At 43.4% G+C, this 20,005-nt stretch overlaps 1 protein-coding gene across 4 annotated transcripts in view; it reads left to right on the forward strand.

Annotated features, from left to right (window-relative positions):
• Window positions 1-20,005, forward strand: part of vps13d (vacuolar protein sorting 13 homolog D) — a 260,231-nt gene that overhangs the window by 204,136 nt on the left and 36,090 nt on the right. For all 4 annotated transcript variants that reach the window (XM_085966919.1, XM_085966915.1, XM_085966916.1 and 1 more), the window contains 2 exons: window positions 2,887-3,019; window positions 4,210-4,405. In XM_085966919.1, the coding sequence (XP_085823045.1) occupies window positions 2,887-3,019; window positions 4,210-4,405 (329 nt within the window). The remainder of the gene's footprint in view (window positions 1-2,886; window positions 3,020-4,209; window positions 4,406-20,005) is intronic.

Consider the following 20,005-nt stretch of genomic DNA (forward strand, 5'->3'; position numbering starts at 1 on the left):
CACTCTAGCCACTGTGTGAACCTAGACTGTCTATATCAATAGGAACTTGAACTACGGCCTGAGTTTTGCCTCCCATGGGTGCTGAGACCAATGGTAGCGCGCCTACTGCTGCCTCAAATGAGATTAACTAACGTAACATAGACCAGGGATCAGACTTGGGACCTTCTGGCCGGTATGGCTCAGTAAAAGAATTGTTTTTAGTCGTGACCTCCCCTTATTTCAGAATAGATCCTCACAAGAGACCGCACTAGAAGCTCCTGGTTAGCTGTCGCCCTCTTTTTGAATGATTACTCTGCCTCTCTATCCAGCATCGAACTTGCTGGAGGGTGCACTACAACCACAATATAGTCTTCATGTTTGGAACGTAACCTAATCATTTTGTAGGAGAATTCAACATGTAATAATTGCCATGTAAACTATTGAACTCTTGAAGCAACAATGTAGAACAGCTGTTGGAACAGTAATCTGAAAAAAAAACTCTCATTGTTGAACTATTAACTGCGTTCTTTGGAGTGGCTCTGTCTGCTTGTAAGAGGTGAACTTTTCACCTGTACTATTAATTTTTTTTTGCAAAATTAAGTCCTGGAGATGGGCTGTTTCTTTATGTATCAGCTGTCAAATGGGGGTGGGGGTCATTTATACGAGATTTTGTTGACAGTTCAGGCAACGCATGCTGGGCTCAGCACCAAAAAAATCATTGCCATGGTTTTTATTGGCTGACTATTCGCACTCCAATCAGACTGCAGGCAGGCTGCACTGTTCAGATAAACAGCGAACAAATGGACATTGTGCTAATGTTAGGTTACGTCAGGCCATAATTACATTTCTAGAATGATCAAGGTTTTTGTTCTCTTCTGACTTTCTACCTCCCTCTCATGAAGGAGCTGCACAGTTCCACCAGGTTTGGCCTACTTCAGTACTTTACCCAAGTGGGCAGTCTTCATGTGTGAGCCCGCGGACTTTATGGCCAAACAGAATGTTGTCCACACCAGTCATCTGCAAATGTGCATTTTCTGCCATGGGTCACTGAATAGCAATCTGAAGGCTGTTGAGTTTTTCTGCTCAGCCTAGGGATGCTGAGGCCCCTCATTTCAACCTTGGGAACAAAAAAACAGGAGTAGGCCATTCAGCTCCTCGAGCCTGTTCCGCCATTCAGTGAGGTCATGGCTGATCTGCGACCTATCTCCATATGCCCATCTGTGGCCCATCTCCCTTAATACCTTTGGTTAACAAAAAGCTATCAATCTCCCATTTAAAATTAACAATTGATCTAGCATCAATTGCCGTTTGCGGAAGAGAGTTCTAAACTTCTACCACCCTTTGTGTAGAAGTATTTCCTAATTTCACTCCTGAAAGGTCTGACTCTAATTTTTAGACTCTGTCCCCTAGTCCTAGAATCCCCAACCAGCGGAAATAGCTTCTCTTTATCTGTTCCCCTTAATATCTTGTTGGTGTAGCCCCAGCAGAGATCCACTAAAGCTGCCTTTATATTGCTCGAGACCTGTGCAAGTGACACCAGTTCCGGACGCACAAGTCTTGTCTAGCTGACTGCAACCTGAAAGTAAACTTGCTGGGATTAATAAAATATTTTTTAAAAAGCAGCTTAAATCAGCACACACCAGGGTTTGAACCTGGGAGTTCCCTGGTCTGTATAGCGCAGTTTCATATGGAGAAGTGCATGTACCTACTAAGCTGAGCTCCATCCTCATAGATTTCTTTGGAAGAAGCTACAGTATTCATTTTTAAACTGTGATTGTGATGGAAAAGATCATACAGGGTAGAGCAGTTAATGTAGTGTACGCAGGAGTGTGAAACTGGTCTGACTGCTACAGTTTTAGGCCCAATGTGGCGTCCCCATGAAAGCAGATCATCCATTTACCTTAAACCTGCTGAAGGGAAAGAACCTATGTTGTAGATACCAGGAATCGGATGTCCAGTGGCTGTTATGTTTAAACATGTACAGATCTGGCAACTTTCAGCGTTTACTTGACTATTATTGGAATAAGGTGTTAAGGAGCTTAGAATCCCCCTCCCTCCAAAAAGGAACTTTTTATCCTGTGTAATATCCTTGGCTTGTCTCCTATGCTTAGTAAATATGCCTTTCTGGCCACAGCCAGGATGAAAAATTCATCTCTTGGAATTGTACAGAAACCTTGTTCTGCCATCCTTATCACAGTGTGTAGCTTAGTCTATGTGAGATGCTGGTAACTCCAATACCCTTTTTTTTTTCTGTGAAATAAAACCATTCTGAAAGCCTCCGGAATTAACTGTTCGAACTGGATTCTGAATCTAGGAAGTAATTTAGACTCCAATGTCCAATTTAGAGTTAAGGAACCAACAGAGAGAAAAAGTTGGTGTAATAATAATCTGCCCCTAAATGTGATATTGTGCCTTGTAAAAGTGTGGCATGGTCTAACTGGACTAGTGACATCTAATCACATAATATCAGTACTGGATCAGACTTTGTTTTTATTATATTAGTGAGCGAGCCAGTTTAGCTTTGGACCTCTAATTGCTAAACTGGCTAAGGCAGTCAATAGCTGAACTGTACAGATCAGGAAGATTCCCAGGTTTACATTTGTACCATTATGCACTCCTAGCTGGGGAGTGTGCGCGCCAGGACCATGCAAGCGGAAAATTTACCCTGTGTTGCTGACCCACGTAACTGGAATTGTCTACGCAAATTCTTTGTTTACTGGGAAAATTTCAATGCAAGTAATTGCATCAGATCTTTTGTGGGGGTTTGGCAGGGAGACATTCATTCAAGAGTCGTCTGCTGAATTTGGTGTACATTTGGATTTTGGGTTTAGTGCGCATTACTAGTGAGCTGCTGTGCCTCACTTCTCTGCCTTTTAAAGTATCAATTTATTTTTCTCCCTCCTAAAGTTTGCAGGGACTTTATCAGATGGATTGGGAAAGACGATGGACACCAGACACCAGGCCGAGCGGGAATCTATCCGCTATCAAGCAGTGACCAGCGGTGAACACCTTGTGGCTGGAATTCAGGGACTGGCTCACGGTGAGTATGTGGAAGAGGCAATCCCAGTTTAGTTCACCACTGTAAATGGGTAAAAATTCTGGATTAATACCAGATAAAATCCATAGCTGGGAGAAATAAATATAAATATCTTTCGTGTACTGTGGGCATGTCATTTCTAGGATATATTTGACCATTCCTATGGTTTTTGAGATGGATTTCTTTTTTTTTTAACAATGGAACCTTTCATCGATCCTAGCCTGCTTTCCAGCTGAATTTATAACATTAAAGTTGTCATGCTCCATAATGATTGAATTTCAGAGTAATGCATTTCAGATGTCCTGTCCTCGGAGACAGAAGTTCTTTGTAAGCAGTCAGAAAGTCAATTTTTCCTTGTTTGTTCAACTTCCACACACAATTAGGAATATTTGCCATTGCACAGTGGAAAATCACTTAGAACTCTGTCCGGTTAAGAAAATTGCACCCTGGGTGTTTTAATCTTCGCCCACCCAGCCACAATCTGAGGTGGATCTTTTGTTTTATTCTGCTGACTTGTGCATGCGTAGTCTCCACAACAGAAAAGATTCCTTGCTGTTATATTTTTGCTACTTCATAGTTTTTAAGTCTCCCTTCAGTGAGAAAATATTATCCATTTTCTGTGGGGTTTTAAAAATAATTTTAAAGACTGCTTTTCATGCCATTTGATTACTGCCACTTTGTCTACCCTGACACCACCCCCCTCCCACCCCCCCATCCCATCAGTGGCAGCAGATTACTTCAAAATTTGTTTCAAATGCCATGTAACCCTATCTTCATTGGCTTCTATCGCTCTGCATGTGAAGGCTGTAGCAGACTTGAGTAAAGGCTTAATTAATTTAATCGGTGGAAGGAAATCCGTATATTGTGCTGTTGTAGAGATATCTAGGGATCCAGTGCAGTGATTCCCTAAATTACCCCCAACCCATTTGTTATACTCAGTGCATCATTAATTGTGCCTAGAAATAAATTACTGGCAGATCTGCACACAGTGGCAAAAGCTGAGGTCTCCACTGACATCACTATAAACGTTCAACTTTTTTAATGTTAACTTTGTACAAAGATAGAAAGGGAAATCAGTTTGTCTTGGTTCTCATTTTCCGATTATGCATTCTGAAAATCATCCAAAGTCTTGGGGATGCTGGTGAATTGATGGGGCTTATTTAAAATTTCTCTTCCTTCTCCACCTCCCGCAGGTATTCTTGGTGGTTTCACCAGTGTCATCACTTCAACAGTAGAAGGAGTGAAAACAGACGGTGGTGTCACTGGTTTTTTCTCAGGCCTGGGAAAGGGATTGGTTGGCACGTTAACCAAACCAGTGGCAGGTGCTCTTGACTTTGCTTCAGAGACAGCTCAGGCTGTGCGGGAAACCACAACCATGAGCAACCACAGGTAAAGAAGGAAACCCAGTAAATTGTATACAGTTACATCAGGAAAGAGCGTTAGGAATGGGGATTTCCCAATGACCTTTAACAAAACTTTTGTTATTTTTCTAGATTTTGATGCAAAATTCAATTTTCAGAAGTTTAAGCAAAAAGTCCTACATTTATGTTAATAGGCAAATACAGGAAACTTTGTGCTATCCGGCACCGACGGGACCGAGCTGTTGCCGTCCCATCAACACTGCCGGACAAACCAGCGCTAATGTTGAAACATACGGAGATTTTGAGCTCCGTATCTGGCAACAAACCCTGTTGCCAACAGCTTCTAAACAGTCGGCCGTACCTTGCAAGCGTCTCTGTAGCTTAGCAACAGCTTCAGCGAGACCTTGCAGAGCCTGACTGGTGGGGGGGAAAAAAAAGCAACGAAAAGAAAAAAAACCTAACGAAATGGCTCCTGATTTTTGCCGGTGGCTCGAGCATTCCAGACAGTTAACCTCCGGATAAACCAAAGTTTCCTGTAGATTGGAGATATTGAGATGTTCTGCTTCATCCCTGCAGCCCAAAATGGGTAGAGGATGGGATTGTGGCTTGCATTGTGATGTTTGCATTGCAGCTGATGAAAATTTGTTGAATACTTTAACATTAATAAGTAATGCTCCACATCAGGAGGCACAGAAATAACTGGAAGATAATGGGCTTTATTTTAAGCAATAGTATTCAGGTACCCGCTTTACCTTTTAGAAATTTCTAGACAGTCTTTCTTATAGAGCTGGCCACTTCAAAACTGGATAGATATTAAACTTTTTTAACACTGCTTTGTTTCTGAGCTGAAACGGTACAACTATGGAAGTGCTCACACTGCCTTTGAAGTGAGCTGGCACATTCCAGGCTAAGTTCGATGTCCAGGATGCTTTTAGGAAATATTTGCAATATACAGGAAACATCGCGATATCCGGCACCGACGGGACCGAGCTGCTGCCGATCTATCAAAACTTCCGGATAGACCAGCGCTAATGTTGAAGGATACGGAGGTTTTCATCTCCGTATCTGACAACAAACACTGTTGCTTAGCAACAGCTTGTAAACACTCGGCCCGTACCTTGGAAGCGTCTCTGAAGCTGTTGCTAAGCTACAGAGACGCTTTCCAGAGCCTGACTGTTTAAAAAAATGCTAGAAGAAAAAAAACCTAACCCAAAACAGCTGCTGATTTCTGCCGTTAGATCGAGGTTTCCGGACATACAACCTCCGGATAAACCAAAGTTTCCTGTACACTGATACACTATTAGCAAACCGTGTACATCTAAAGTATGTACAGGGCGCTAATACTGTATGTACAGGGCATGCTAATACTGTACATGCAAGGTGTGCTACTTCCCTGTAACTTAGTGAAGTAAAACACAAAATTGCTTCTCTGTATACATGATGATATGTGCAGCCAGCAAAACAAAAGCTGAACAAATCTAAATAAAAGCAATCCTTTTTAAAAGAATGACATAGTTAAGAGGGTGTTGCAGTATTTCAATATATCCCAGGGTTCAGATGACCTTGATAAAGCTCTTAGCCTTTATTCTCCAGAGTAGCCAAGTGATTTGTTGTCATAGCGAACCCAGTATTCTTGCTACCAGTGGGACTTATTATGCAAAATTGCAGTACTCTGAGCAGATTGCACTATTTGTGGCAAATGGAGATTTGTCACGAGACATTATGCCACACCAGATCACTTGCCCTACTCATTCTATCGCAGCTGAACTTTCTCAATAATTTGTATCCTATAGTTTCTGTTATGTATAGGATGGTAACACATTACAATCTGTGTTATCCTACACGCAACACAATCCTAGCTGCATATAATGTAAACCATCTGAACCCCTGGATATAATACTGCCCATAGGGCACTGCAGACTGTATTATCTTGTGTTTCCTTTATCAAGCTGTAACCCATACTTTTCAAATTTACTAGCTGTAAAGCAGCAAAATACTTCAAATAGCAAACTTATCATTGTTCTTATTTGATTTTAAAGAGAATTTTGCTTTTTAGCATGAGGCTTTTTAATCTTGCATGACTTTATTTGAAAATCCAATCATTCTCTGTACAGGAAACTTTCTGGTATCTGGCACTGACGGGACCGAGCTGGTGCCGTTAGATCAAAACTGCCGTATAAACCAGCGGCAATGTTAAAACATACAGAGCTTTTCAGCTCCGTGTGAATCAACAAACCCTGTTGCTTAGCAACAGCTTCAAAACAGTCGGCTGCAGCTGCAAGCGTCTCTAGCTGAAGCTGTTGCTTAGCTACAGACCTTGCAGAGCCTGACTGGGGGGAAAATAAAAAGCAACGAGAAGTAAAAAAACTTATAGAAAACGGCTCCTGAATTTTGCCGGTAGCTAGAGCTTTCCGGACTTTTAACCTCCGGTTAAACGAAAGTTTCCTGTAATAGTCAGTGTCGAGAGTTCGCAGGACTAAGAACACCTGAATTGGAAAGTCAGCCCAGTTTGAGAAGTATCAATCCAACATGGCAAAATCAAAATATCTTCAAATCTGAACATAATTAAAATTTTATTGAAGTATGCTTTAACCAACTACAGTTACAAGTAATAATTATTATGTAGAACCTTATCACATTGCAGCATCTCGACCACTTCACACAATGAATTGCTTTTGAAGTGCGGTGACTGTTGTGTAGGGAAACATGCTGATCATTCTGCGCCAGCAGCATCCCACAATACGATAAATGACCAGTGCATCTGGTGTTTGGCGGTGTTGGCCAGCACATCGGGAGAATTCTTTGCTTTTTTTAATAATATAGGATCTTTAAAGGCCAGCTGAACAGCTCAAAAACACACAACCTGACTGAAAAACAGGAGTGTTGCCAACTCAGCCAGCCGAGGGTTAGGGTAAACAGTTAGCAGTGCTCCCACATCACAAGCAACATATGCAAGGAATTACTTTTGGGGCTGTATGTAAACTGTAAGCGGAGAAATATTTAACGGTGTTGGATAATGTAGCATTTTTGTTGCAATCAGGGCTGGCATTAGAGGCTTGTGGCCACAGGCAAAGATTTGATCTTTTGGGCCTGATTAAACCAAAACAGAAAACTGTAAATGAAAACCAAACCCTGATTACAAACCATGTGGAACTACTCGACGGGATCAGAACCTAATCTTGAGAGCTCACAACACTAAAGCATGCTGAGGCACCAACCAACCATGGTGGTGGATTTGTTTTCATCCTCAAGTGCCTGTAAAAGAAGCCACCCTCCTCTCTGCAGGCACCCTTTCCCATGTATTAACATAAGAACATAAGAAATAGGAGCAGGCCATTCGGCCCTGCGAGCCTGCTCCGTCATTCAATGAGATCATGGCTGATCTTCTGCCTCAACTCCATTCACCGGCCCTATCGCCATATCCCTTGATGCCCTTACTAGTCAGGAATCTATCGACTTCTGTTTTGAATATACCCAATGACTGAGCCTCCACAGCCCTCTGGGGTAGGGAATTCCAAAGATTCACCACCCTCTGTGTGAAGAAATTTCTTCTCATCTCAGTCCTGAATAGCCTACCCTTTTATCTTGAGGCTGTGGCCCCTGGTTCTCGACTCCCCAGCCAAGGGAAGCATTCTCCCAGCATCCATCCTATCAAGCCCTGTAATCATTTTGTATGCTTCAATGAGATCCCCTCTCATTCTTCTGAATTCAGGAGAATACAGGCCTAGTTTACTCAATCTCTTCTCATACGACAGTCCCGCCATCCCAGGAATCAATCTCATGAACCTTCGTTGCACTCCCTCTATGGCAAGTATATCCTTCCTTAGGTAAGGAGACCAAAATTGTACACAGTACTCCAGGTGTGGTCTCACCAAGGCCCTATATAATTGGAGTAAGACTTCTTCACTCCTGTACTCAATTCCTCTTGTAATGAAGGCCAGCATACCATTCGTCTTCCTAATGGCCTGCTGCACCTGCACATTCACTTTCAGTGACTCGTACAAGGACACCCAGGTCCCTTTGAGCATCTGCATCCCCCAATCTTTTACCATTTAGGAAATACTTAACATATGAATCATTTCAAATATGGACAGTCTGTTCACCCATAGCTGCAGGGTGTTTATGTTGTGGATCCATATCCATCATGTGACGAGGCCACTGCCACGCTGAACTTGCCCCGTTTACACTGCGGACTGAGATCCAGAGGGTCAGCAGCAGCAAAAGCCGGGGAGGTGCACGATTGCACATTGAAAAATCAAAAGGAAAATGGAAATGACGGCACTGCTGGGTGACAAGCTGGCCCATCAACTCTTTGAAAGTCTTCAGTTTAATAAGAATCAGATATGCAGCAAGCCATAGAGTTATCTTTAAATTTAATATGTGCACATGTGTAAGCTATTCTTATTGACTCCCAATAATCTGAACACATGGGGTAGGTAGAGTGCTGGGTAGGAGATGTATGGAGATTAAAATCAGCCAGTCTTAAATGTGTGCTGCCCATCGCATGGTGTAATGCATAACAGATTGTGATTGAAAAACATCTGCAAATTTTAAAAAGCCTGATTTTTGAATCTAGTTGCACTGATGCTAGTTTAAAGTCTTCTGTCATTCCCCAAGCTGTTTGATCTGTTTCTACTCTTGTTAGGCTTTTTCCCAGTAGCAGTGGGTCTTTTTCTGTACCCTGCACATGGCTTACAAGACAGAGGTTTACTTGGTGGTGATTGTGAGAACATAGAAGTTTGATCTCTTTGAACTGTTCACGGTCATATATTGCTCGCCTGAAAATAGACCTAAGGGATTTAAGCTGAATGGACAACAGTGTTAATTGGCACCATTTGGGCAGTGTGTTTGGATTTATGACAGCTGTAAATTCTAAAACATCCCCTCCCCAACAAAAAAAGAAAAGAACACTTTATAGCTGTGTGTATAGCAGCACATTTCTCTTTTTTAAAGCTGCTTTTGTTGTCTGATACTCTTTTAAAACTGCCTCTCCCAGACCTCAAGGCTCACCTTTTATTGTGTGTTTTGTGCTGATTTCTGTGACCCAGGTTTGCTTTCAATGTCCTGAAGTCTTATTAAGTGAAGCTTTCTGTTGGAGTAGGTCTGCCAACACTCCTTTAATAGCAAACAGTGAATTTGGTGAAGTGTGACTGAGTTCCAGAAAGTCAGTAGAATGTGAAGTGGCCTTTAGTGCATTGTTTAACAGGATGCTTCAAAGCTAGTAATGCACACAAGGGTTTAAACAGGAAGTTTCAATTGTAACCAGGATGACTGATGACTTTAGTGTGTGTTTTATGAGCAAAACCAGATTTTTCAGACCTGTTTATTATTGCATGTGTGCTGAATCCAAGTGTCCATTCCAGCTTCTCAGCAATACGATTTGGACCTAAATTGGTTTCTCTTGACTCCTCTGAATACTTGACGGTGCGTGAATAGTTGAATCATCATCTTCTTAGGCAGTCCCTCGGAACCGAGGATGACTTGCTTCCACATTAAAAATGAGTTCTCAGGTGACTGATGAGTCCAATGCGGGACCTACAGTCTCTGTCACAGGTGGGGCAGACGGTGGTTGAAGGGGTGGATGGGTGGGGTGCTTGGGTTGACGTGCGCTGCCTGCGCTTGGCTTCCGCTTGCTCCCGGCGAAGAGACTCGAGGTGTTCGGCGCCTTCCTGGATGCTTCTCCTCCACTTTGTGCGGTCTTGGGTCAGGGATTCCCAGGTGTCGGTGGTGATGTTACACTTTGTCAAGGAGGCTTTGAGGGTGTCCTTGAAGCGTTTCCTCTGCCCACCTGGGGCTCTCTTGAATACAGGCTGAGCAACAGCTCTGCGTCGTGAAGGTCATCGGTCTGGATCTGTATCATTGTTTTGTGTCAGACAGCTAGGAAGCCATTTTAATTTCCAGATAATTTCTAAAGAGGAAGTTGATCTAAATTTATAAGTGACGGTGAGCTCAGATCTTGTCTTTTTATCTTTATCAATACTACTATGGTTATTTCTGCCTGAATCTTCCTGTTGTGTGCCTCCTCAATTGCAGATATGTCATTTACATGCTCTTCCTCTCACCATCCTGAAATGTTCATAGTCTTCCCATGTAACTTGTTATTTCCCAGGATCCTCAATCCGTGCAAATTATTACCTCTCTCAGGCTGCCTTTATATTAGCGTTGAGGTGGGGAGGTTTTTGCTCTCCAGTTCCTTGGTTCTGGTGCAGGCAGTGGCGCCCCCACTGTAAACCTGACCGATAAACTTGTTTTATTTTTTAACCAGTTCTTCCTGGATGCTGGCCTTGGTGAGCCCAGCAGGTTTACATTGAGGTTGCTACTAGCTGCCTGAGATGTGAGCTTCAGGAACTAGCAGCACAAACATTTCCAGCGCCACTATAAAAGCAGCTTTTTGTCTTCCCTTTCATACTACCATAGGCCATTATTTGAAACCCAAGGTTGGCACTTCCAGTAATCGCTATTGCTTGATCAACCTCGTTTTACTCTTCTCAACCGTGGTGGCATCCTGCACTGTGGGCCTTGACCCTTCACCTTTTTAATAAAAAATAAGGAGCCTTTCATGGCAGTACTAACGATCCTAAACTGGTCCCAAAAGATTACCAAGATGGGAGCCGCAAGACAATCGGATATTAATCTTCAATTCTGTTCAGTTATCAGCTCTGATGATTTAATTTTAGTTCCAAATATTAAAGAAACGGCAATGACATTTTGTTAGGTAGGGGTATTAAGGATTACAGAACCAAGGCGGGTCAATGGAGTTAAGATACAGATCAGCCATAATCTAATTGAATGGCGGAACAGGCTCAAGGGGCTGAATGGCCTATTCCTGTTCCTATGAGATTGCAAACTTCTAACTGAGGATAGGGTTACCACTGTTGTAATCTTAATATAAGCGTAAAGTAACTGAACTATGCTGTGCTGCATGCATCTAAGCAGCAAGAAATATTATTGCAGTATTGATAATCTTGGTGGAGCTTTGGTTACTGTTACTGCAAACTGAATGTAGAATTGCCAGGACTTGTTGACCCACTGAAAATGGTTTACGCAAGTCTTGGCAATTTTACATGTGCTTTGTAGCCAGTTGCACAAGACCCACACTTCCAGAAGCCTGCAGCAACAAACACAAGTGTTGTGCAATATAAAAGCAGCCTTTGTCTCCCTCCTTTTGTGTCTTTCTCCAATCAGTGGAGTTTTTATTTTTGTAGTTAAACTCCCTGCCTGTGTGCTATCGCAAGTTAATACAGAGGAGCCCCCAAATTCCTGCTGCATTGGCGATGTAAAGTCGCCTTTATCTCGGGGGCAGGGACAGGAATTTGGGACAGAACCCATTTACGCCAAGTTTCTGCCTCTTTTTTGATCTAATCAAAATTTTAACTACAATTCCTTCCCTGCAGACATCTCACAAAGGCAGGACTGGCGGGATTGCAACATCTACCAGAAATCCTGCTAGTTCCACCTAGGTTGTCGCTAGCTCTGTCTATGCCTGTACGAAGTGGGGGTTTATTTTTCTTTTGAAGCGATCAGTTGCTGTGGGGACAAAAGCAAATTTGAAGGATCCTCACCAGGCACAGCTGACCCTCTTACACTGCAACTGAGTGCTGCAATGCAATCTATGGTGCATCCATGAGGCTTGTGGAAGTTCTGCTCCACCCATGCTGTCACCAGCAGGCTGTCCCAGGAATTTCCAGGCTTGTGTGTTTACAGGCCATTTAGCAGATTAAATGCCAAGGCAATGGATGTCCGGGCATAATAAAAGTCTGTGTTCCTAGAAAGGCTATACTAATAGCAATAATTAATGTTAGTGTATTTTATACTGGAATAGGGAACTGAGCTCTGAACTAAAGCTAAAGCCAAGGCAAGCACTATAATCAGTTCTCAATCCAGTATTTCGGCTTAAAGTGATTTGGACTGCCGGGAAACTTTTGCAGCTTTATTTTGAGCTTTTTCAATGTTGCCACAGCACTGACAAATCAGTCAACTATCCGCTAAAATTAAAATTTAGCTGGATTTCTGATGAGTGAATGCACAGAATTCCTTTTTCCTCAGCTAGTGATTGATGATGGAATTGGCAGTGTAACTTGGACCTACCTGCCCATTGGCACACAAAGGTGCAACCATCTCAAATCAGTGGCAGTAATGTAATGATGCCCCTATATTAATCAAAAGTAATCCACGTTGAGGGGTTACCATCAACATAATCATCTGTCCTTCTCACCTGCTCCACTGCTGTTTAGCTGGTTTAGCTCTACCTTTGTGATGTTGCAGTTTACTTCCACGAGTGGCCTTATTGCTTCCTGTTCCTACCTGCATGGGAAACGTGGCTGATTAGCCCCAGTAAACTGTTCAGTGTGGGGGTATCTTGTTTTTCTTTTTCTGGGGGGGAGGGTTTATTCTGCCCCACATAAAGCTTCATTGAACCTACTTTTTGGTTAAGCTGGCAAGAAGCACACCATCCGTGTAAGGAGGGACTTCGTCTCTCACCCAATCTCCTAACAAACCGGTTTTACTGAGCTGTCCAAGACAGCGGATGTTTGAGCTCAGGGGGTGTGGGTACTGCAATGCAAATGTTATTTGAGACCAGGATGAAACTGTGGTCCCCTAGGTAAACGCTCTAAGTGGTATCATGCTAAGCCACGTTGGAGGGCTGCCAACCAAGACAAAGACAGGCTTTGGATGAGGGTATGAAGGGAAAACTCGTCTGGAGCCCAGTATGTTCTTCTCCTTCTTAGGCAGTCCCTCGGAACCGAGGATGACTTGCTTCCACACTAAAAAAAAATCAGTTCTCAGGTGACTTATGAGTCCAATGCGGGGACCTACAGTCTCTGTCACTGTTGGGGTTGTCCACGAGGGTCCTGACGTTCCAGGTCCTGAACTTCATTTTAAAGGGTGGAAGATGCCTGTGCGTGAATTCTTTTAACGTGGGGTGGCCCCAGTATGTTAGTGGTGCAGTTGACCTTCAGTTATGTATCCACATCAAAATGAAAAGGACAACAAAATAAAAACAGAAATTACATGTCGGATAGAATTTGATCCTTTTGGGTGTAGTCCTTTATCAGAACAGTCCCACTCCCTGAAGTGTCGGTGACTTATGCCGAGTTAAGAGGGAGCAAAGGAGAGGAGAGACGCACCAAATGCTGGAAAACTACAGCTCATCAGTCAGCATCCAAAAGAGAACAAAATAGATCCCCAGTGGTGTCTGATGAAGAGGCTCTACATCCAAGGTGTTAAACGGTCTTTTCTCTTTCAGATGCTGATGGACTCAAAGTATCTTTCCAGAACTTTAATTTTAGTTCAGATTTTCACATTCTCGATATTTTTAATTGAAGAATGCCATTTATCTAATTCAACGTTAGAAATGTAGAGACTCTCATTTGCAGATGGTAGGAAATAGTTTGCATGTTCTGAATGTGTAAAATTCCAAGTGCCCAGTGGCTGCACGATGTGTTTCTCAGTAGAGCTCCTTCCGTCCCTCGGTTAGGTATTGAGTACAAATGGTTACAGTCAATGTTTGCCCGCAAAAGGAGCGTTCTGCATACCACACAGCAGCTCCAATACAGATTAGCTCAGTTAACAGCCCACCACTTTACGTGTGTTTTACCATGTAATACCCAAGTTTAGGCCTTTCTGGAGCGAATCCCAGTCTTTGCCTTCAGAAGCAGAGCATTTGTGGGCATAGGAACAAAGTATGCTTTTAAAAATAAAACAAAACCCTGAGCAAAGGCATGTCAGATGAAAACTCTGCCAAATTGGCCTGTTTTTATATCCCTGGAGTCAGCCATAATCATAGAGACAATATTTTATTGTCAACCGAATGCAGCTTAATATGCTGTGTACTAGTGGGCTTCATTGTTTCTTTTATGATATTCACTGGCAGTGGTTTTGTTTTAAACCTACAATGACACTTTTTTTTCATCCTCTCCACCTCCTTCTGAAAGCATTGCTAGATGACCAGTTCTACAGATGCCCGTCAGTCTCTGATAACCTCAACCAAGCTGTCATTCTTCATGTGTAATAGACAATGAGTGCTGACTGTAGGGTGCATCACAGCAGGGCCTGGTCCTGTGCTCATCCCATGTCCGCACACATGTACCCTTTCCATCTCGGGTCACTGGACAGTGATTGTGAGCCAGTCCTTGGCTGATTCTCCTTTCACGAGCCCAGGGATGCTGAGATGAATTGTGCCCTTACTGCTATCCTGGCTGAGATTAGCTAACTCAGCACACACTGAGGATGGACCTGGGGCCTTCTGAGTCGACATGACACTGCTAACATTATAGTAGGCACTGTGCGTGAATGGATAGATTAAAGAAAATAATTGCATCAGCATTTTCTCAGGAGATTGAGGGGTGATCTGATCAAGGTATTTAGGATGTTAAGATTTGAGAGGGTAGATACAGAGTAATGATTTCCTCTGGTGGGTGAATCGAGAACAAGGGGGACACCATCTTAAAATTAGCCTGGCTATTCAGGAGCAAGTTCAGGAAACACTTTTTCACACAAAGGGTAGTAGAAATTTGTAACACTCTCTTCCCCCAAAATGCTGTGGATGCTGGGACAATTGGAACTTTGAAGACTGAGATAGATAGATTTTTGTTAGGTAAGGGTATCAAGGGATATGGAGTTGAGTTGCAGATCAGCCAGGACCTAGGGGCTTAATGGTTCCTCCTGTTCCTGTATAAGTAAATGGAAAAAGCCACTACTGAGGAACATTCCTCATCTAGCCATATATTTGCATTCTTCAATTTGCCATTTTAGTCATATCCTAGCCCACGTGTGCAGTGTGTTTTGTTGGTGTGACATTTCTCCTCCTGACCCCCCCCCACCCGGCCATTATACAAGGCTTTTTCATCATTAGCTTGGCTGTAGTTTTTGGTCTGTGTTTAATGTCGAACATGTAAAATATGCTCTTGTAGAGAAGAAGTGAGTTGACAGTTATTCCATTTCTGGTTCAGTGTGGCACTGGTGTTGGATTGAAAATGTATAACTGAGATTGTGTTCGGCAACATCATTCGAAAACACAGCATCAGTTTCCACATGTACGTTGACGACACCCAGCTCTACCTCACCACCACTTCTCTCGGCCCCTCCATGGTCTCTAACTTGACACGCTGCTTGTCCCACATCCAGTACTGGATGAGCAGAAATATTCTCCAATTAAATATTGGGAAGATCGAAGCCATTGTCTTCAGGCCCCACCACAAACTCCGTTCCCTAGCATCTGTCTAAGGCTGAACCAGACCGTTGGTGTCATATTTGACCCTGAAATGATCTTCTGACCACATATCTGCGGCATAACTAAGACCGCCTACTTCCACCAACATAACGTCGCCCGTCTCTGTCTCTGCCCCTGCCTCAGCTCATCCGCTGCTGAAACCCTCATCCGCTGCTGAAACCCTCATCCATGCCTTTGTTACCTCTAGACTTGATTATTCCAACGCACTCCGGGCCGGCCTCCCACGTTCCACCCCACGTAAACTTGAGGTCATCCAAAACTCGGCTGCCTGTGTCCTAACTCGCACCAAGTCCCGTTCACCCATCACCCCTGTGCTCGCTGACCTACATTGTCTCCCAGTTAAGCAACGCCTTGATTTTAAAATTCTCAACCTTGTTTTCAAATTCCTCCGTGACCTCGCCCCTCCCTATCTCTGTAATCACCTCCAGCCCCACAAACCACCCCCCCCCCCCCCCCCCCCCCCCCCGAGATATCTGCGCTCCTCTAATTCTGCCCTCTTGAGCATCCCTGATTATAATCGTTCAACCACTGGCGGCCGTGCCTTAAGCTGTCTAGGCCCTAAGCTCTGGAATTCCCTCCCTAAACCTCTCCGCATCTCTACCTCTCCTTCCTCCTTTAAGACACTCCTTAAAACCTACCTCTTTGACCAAGCTTTTGGTCATCTGCCCTACATTCCCCTTATGTGACTGCGGCAAAATTTTGTTTTATAACACTCCTGTGAAGCGTTTTGGGACATTTTACTACAGTATGTTAAAGGCGCTATATAAGTACAAGTTGCTGTTGTTGATGATCTTGTCCTGGTGTATTTTTATGTTTATGGCGGGCCCTTGTCTACATTGCTCATTAACTTTTTTTTCAAGGAACCACAAAAGACTCTAGAAGTGGTGTCTATTTCAATAAATGTTTAATGGAAGCCCCTTTGACCAGCTGTGGTCGTGCAGTTGGTATCCTGGTTTTCTGCAGACTTATATTGATATTCTTAAACTATGGGACTACAGGTACTCTTATTGTAGAATTTTTGGTAAATACCTATAATCTGAGGTTGTCACTTTTTTATTACCGTCTATTACTCCTTTTGTTATCAAAAAGGATCCTTTTTATTGAGAAACCTAAATGATGGACCATAGTCCATTATGCAAGAGACCACCAAAGTTGAAAAGAACAGGAGAGAGGATTATAAAAATCAAGAACTAATAGGTGTAATCAAGCTTGAGTTTTAAAAGCCTGTAGACTGTAGCAGGTAACTCATTCTCTCCAACTACTGCCTTATCTCCTACCTTCCCGTTCTTTCCACGGTCCTGGAACATGTTGCCATGCAATTACGTTCCCACCTCTCCCAACATTCCTTAATCTGCTTTCTGCCCTACCCACAGCAGTGTGGGTGCACTGTTTAAAGTCAAAAGTGACAGCTTATGCAACTGTGACATTGGCTCTCTTTCTGTTCTTCTGCATCCCTGTGCTGCCTTCACCACTATTCTAACCTCCTCCATAGTCTCTCCTCTGCATTCCACCTCAGTGGCACAGTTCTCACCTGGTTCGCTCATACCTGTCACAGTACAGACACTACTTTGTCTCCAATGGCTTCTTTTCCTCTGTCCGTATGGTCATCTCTGGTGTTTATAGAGGCCTTCTTTAGTCCCCCCCCTCTTCACTGTTTATGTGCTTCTCCTGAGCCTTATCATCTGGAAGCACAGGGTCAGCTTTTGCATGTATGTTGATGACCCCTAACTCTACCTCTCTGCTTCCTCCATAAATCCAGAGGCTGTTGCTACATTCTCCAATTGCCAATCCAACATTAAGACTTAGATGAGGCAAAATTTCCTACAGCTTAATGTCAGAGAAACTGAACCCATCCGTCTTGGTTCATCATCCTCTCTGACTGAGTCATGAAGTGCAGAACCTTGCCCTACTACTTCACCCGAGCAAAGCTTTCGCTCCATCATCCACTCTGTTACTAAGACTGCTTTCTTCAACCTGTACAGCATCACCTATGTATGCCCCCACTTTATCCCCCTCCACCACAAAAATCCTAGTCCATGCCTTCATCACCTTGAAACCTAACTTTTATAACACTTTTTATAGCTGGTCTCCTTGCTTCAACTCATCCAAAATTCCACATTCCCATTAACCTCGCCCACATGCCCATTAACCTCGCCCACATGCCCATTAACCTCGCCCACATGCCCATTAACCTCGCCCACATGCCCATTAACCTCGCCCACATGCCCATTAACCTCGCCCACATGCCCATTAACCTCGCCCACATGCCCATTAACCTCGCCCACATGCCCATTAACCTCGCCCACATGCCCATTAACCTCGCCCACATGCCCATTAACCTCGCCCACATGCCCATTAACCTCGCCCACATGCCCATTAACCTCGCCCACATGCCCATTAACCTCGCCCACATGCCCATTAACCTCGCCCACATGCCCATTAACCTCGCCCACATGCCCATTAACCTCGCCCACATGCCCATTAACCTCGCCCACATGCCCATTAACCTCGCCCACATGCCCATTAACCTCGCCCACATGCCCATTAACCTCGATAAACTTCACTGGTCTGAACAATTTACTTCAAAACTTTCATCTGCACTTTCAAATCCCTCACCCAACCTTACCTTAGTGATCGCCTCCTGCCTTACACATTCTCTATCCCTGGAGCACTTCTCGTTCACTCCACCATAGAAACATAGAAGATAGGAGCAGGAGTAGGCCATTCGGCCCCTCGAGCCTGCTCCGCCATTCAATGCGATCATGGCTGATCATCTGAATTCAGCACCCGGTCTCTGCTTTCTCCCCATATCTCTTGATCCCTTTAGCCTTAAGAAATATATCTAACTCCTTCTTGAATATATTTAATCGATGGACAATCATTCAACCGCTATGCTCCTGCCCTCTGGAACACTCTGCCTAGTTCTCACCTTGCCACCCCTCTCCATATTTCAAAAACATTCTCCAAAGCTATTTCTTCAAATATGCCTTTTAAACAAACCTCCCATATGTGATAAATCCATGTAGTGGAACAAGAACTCGAAGAGGCGATATCTTAGAATTAGCACGAGTACTTTATTAACAACTGTGTAGCAAACAAAGCAGGCCTGCATCCTGGCATTCCACCTTTGCTGACCTTGACAGGAAGCAACCCCCTGACCTTAACTAGTGGCAGCACTGGCTACAGCACCACCTGGTGGATAACCTTACTCATAACATCCCAGATTACTATACCATATTTTCCTTTTTCTCCATTTGCTTAGCACACTGTTTCTTGTCTTCTTAATTGTAAAACATTTTAAGATGTCTTCCTGCATACTTTTCAGGTTGTGAGAACAAATAATAACAAAGTAATAAAGCTGAAGAATAAAAAGTCTAAATAATACAAAGTTAAAACTACATATTAAGTATTCTAAATAAAATTCTCCCAGTGCCCCACACACTTCCTCATTTGAGTGTGATCGCTGAGGCTGACCCACCTTGTAGAGAGAGTGCCTTGCCTCTTCTTTCCCTGACACCCAGCCTAAATTGGAAACGCACAATGTGAAAATCATTACCCTTCGCTGTGGTATAACAGCGTGGTAAACCAACCAACTGCTCCTTTGAGCTGCTGGTAATATGATAGTTTCCAAATAACTGATTTTTCCCAGTTATCTGGAGATTGCTACTGCCAAGAAAGTGCCTTAATTCTCAAAGCCTGCAGCGCAGTGCATGTACATGAACTATGATGCCACACTCTATATAGTAATTTACACTTCAAATAGTAACATAAATAGTCTTCATTTGTCAGAGTGACAAATCCCTAGGGCCAGATGGTTTCTATCCCAGGGTTTTAAAGGAAGTAGGTGAGCACATTGCAGATGCCCTAACTATAATCTTCCAAAGTTCTCTCGATTCAGGAACCATCCCTTTAGATTGGAAAATTGTGCATGTCACTCCACTTTTTAAGAATGGTGAGAGAGGGAAACCAGTTAGCCTAACGTCTGTTGTCGGGAAATTGCTGGAGTCTATAATTAAGGATAGGGTGACTGAACACCTCAAATTTTCAGGTGATCAGAGAAAGCCAGCATGGATTTGTGAAAGGTAGGACATACCTGACAAACCTGATTGAATTTTTTGAAGAGGTGACTAAAGTAGTGGACAGGGGAATATCTATGGATGTTATTTATATGGACTTCCAGAAGGCATTTGATAAAGTCCCACATAAGAGACTGTTAACTAAGGTGGAAGCCCATGGAATTGAGGGCAAATTATTGACTTGGTTAGGTAATTGGCTGAGCGGCAGGAGACGGAGAGTAGGGATAATGGGTAGGTACTCTAATTGGCAGGATGTGACTAGTCGTGTCCCGCAGGGATCTGTGTTGGGGCCTCAACTGTTCATAATATTTATTAACGA

This window comes from Somniosus microcephalus, chromosome 25 (assembly GCF_052327205.1).
Source record: "Somniosus microcephalus isolate GS21.2 chromosome 25, FLI_Smic_1.0, whole genome shotgun sequence".
NCBI classification, from domain to species: Eukaryota; Metazoa; Chordata; class Chondrichthyes; order Squaliformes; family Somniosidae; genus Somniosus; species Somniosus microcephalus.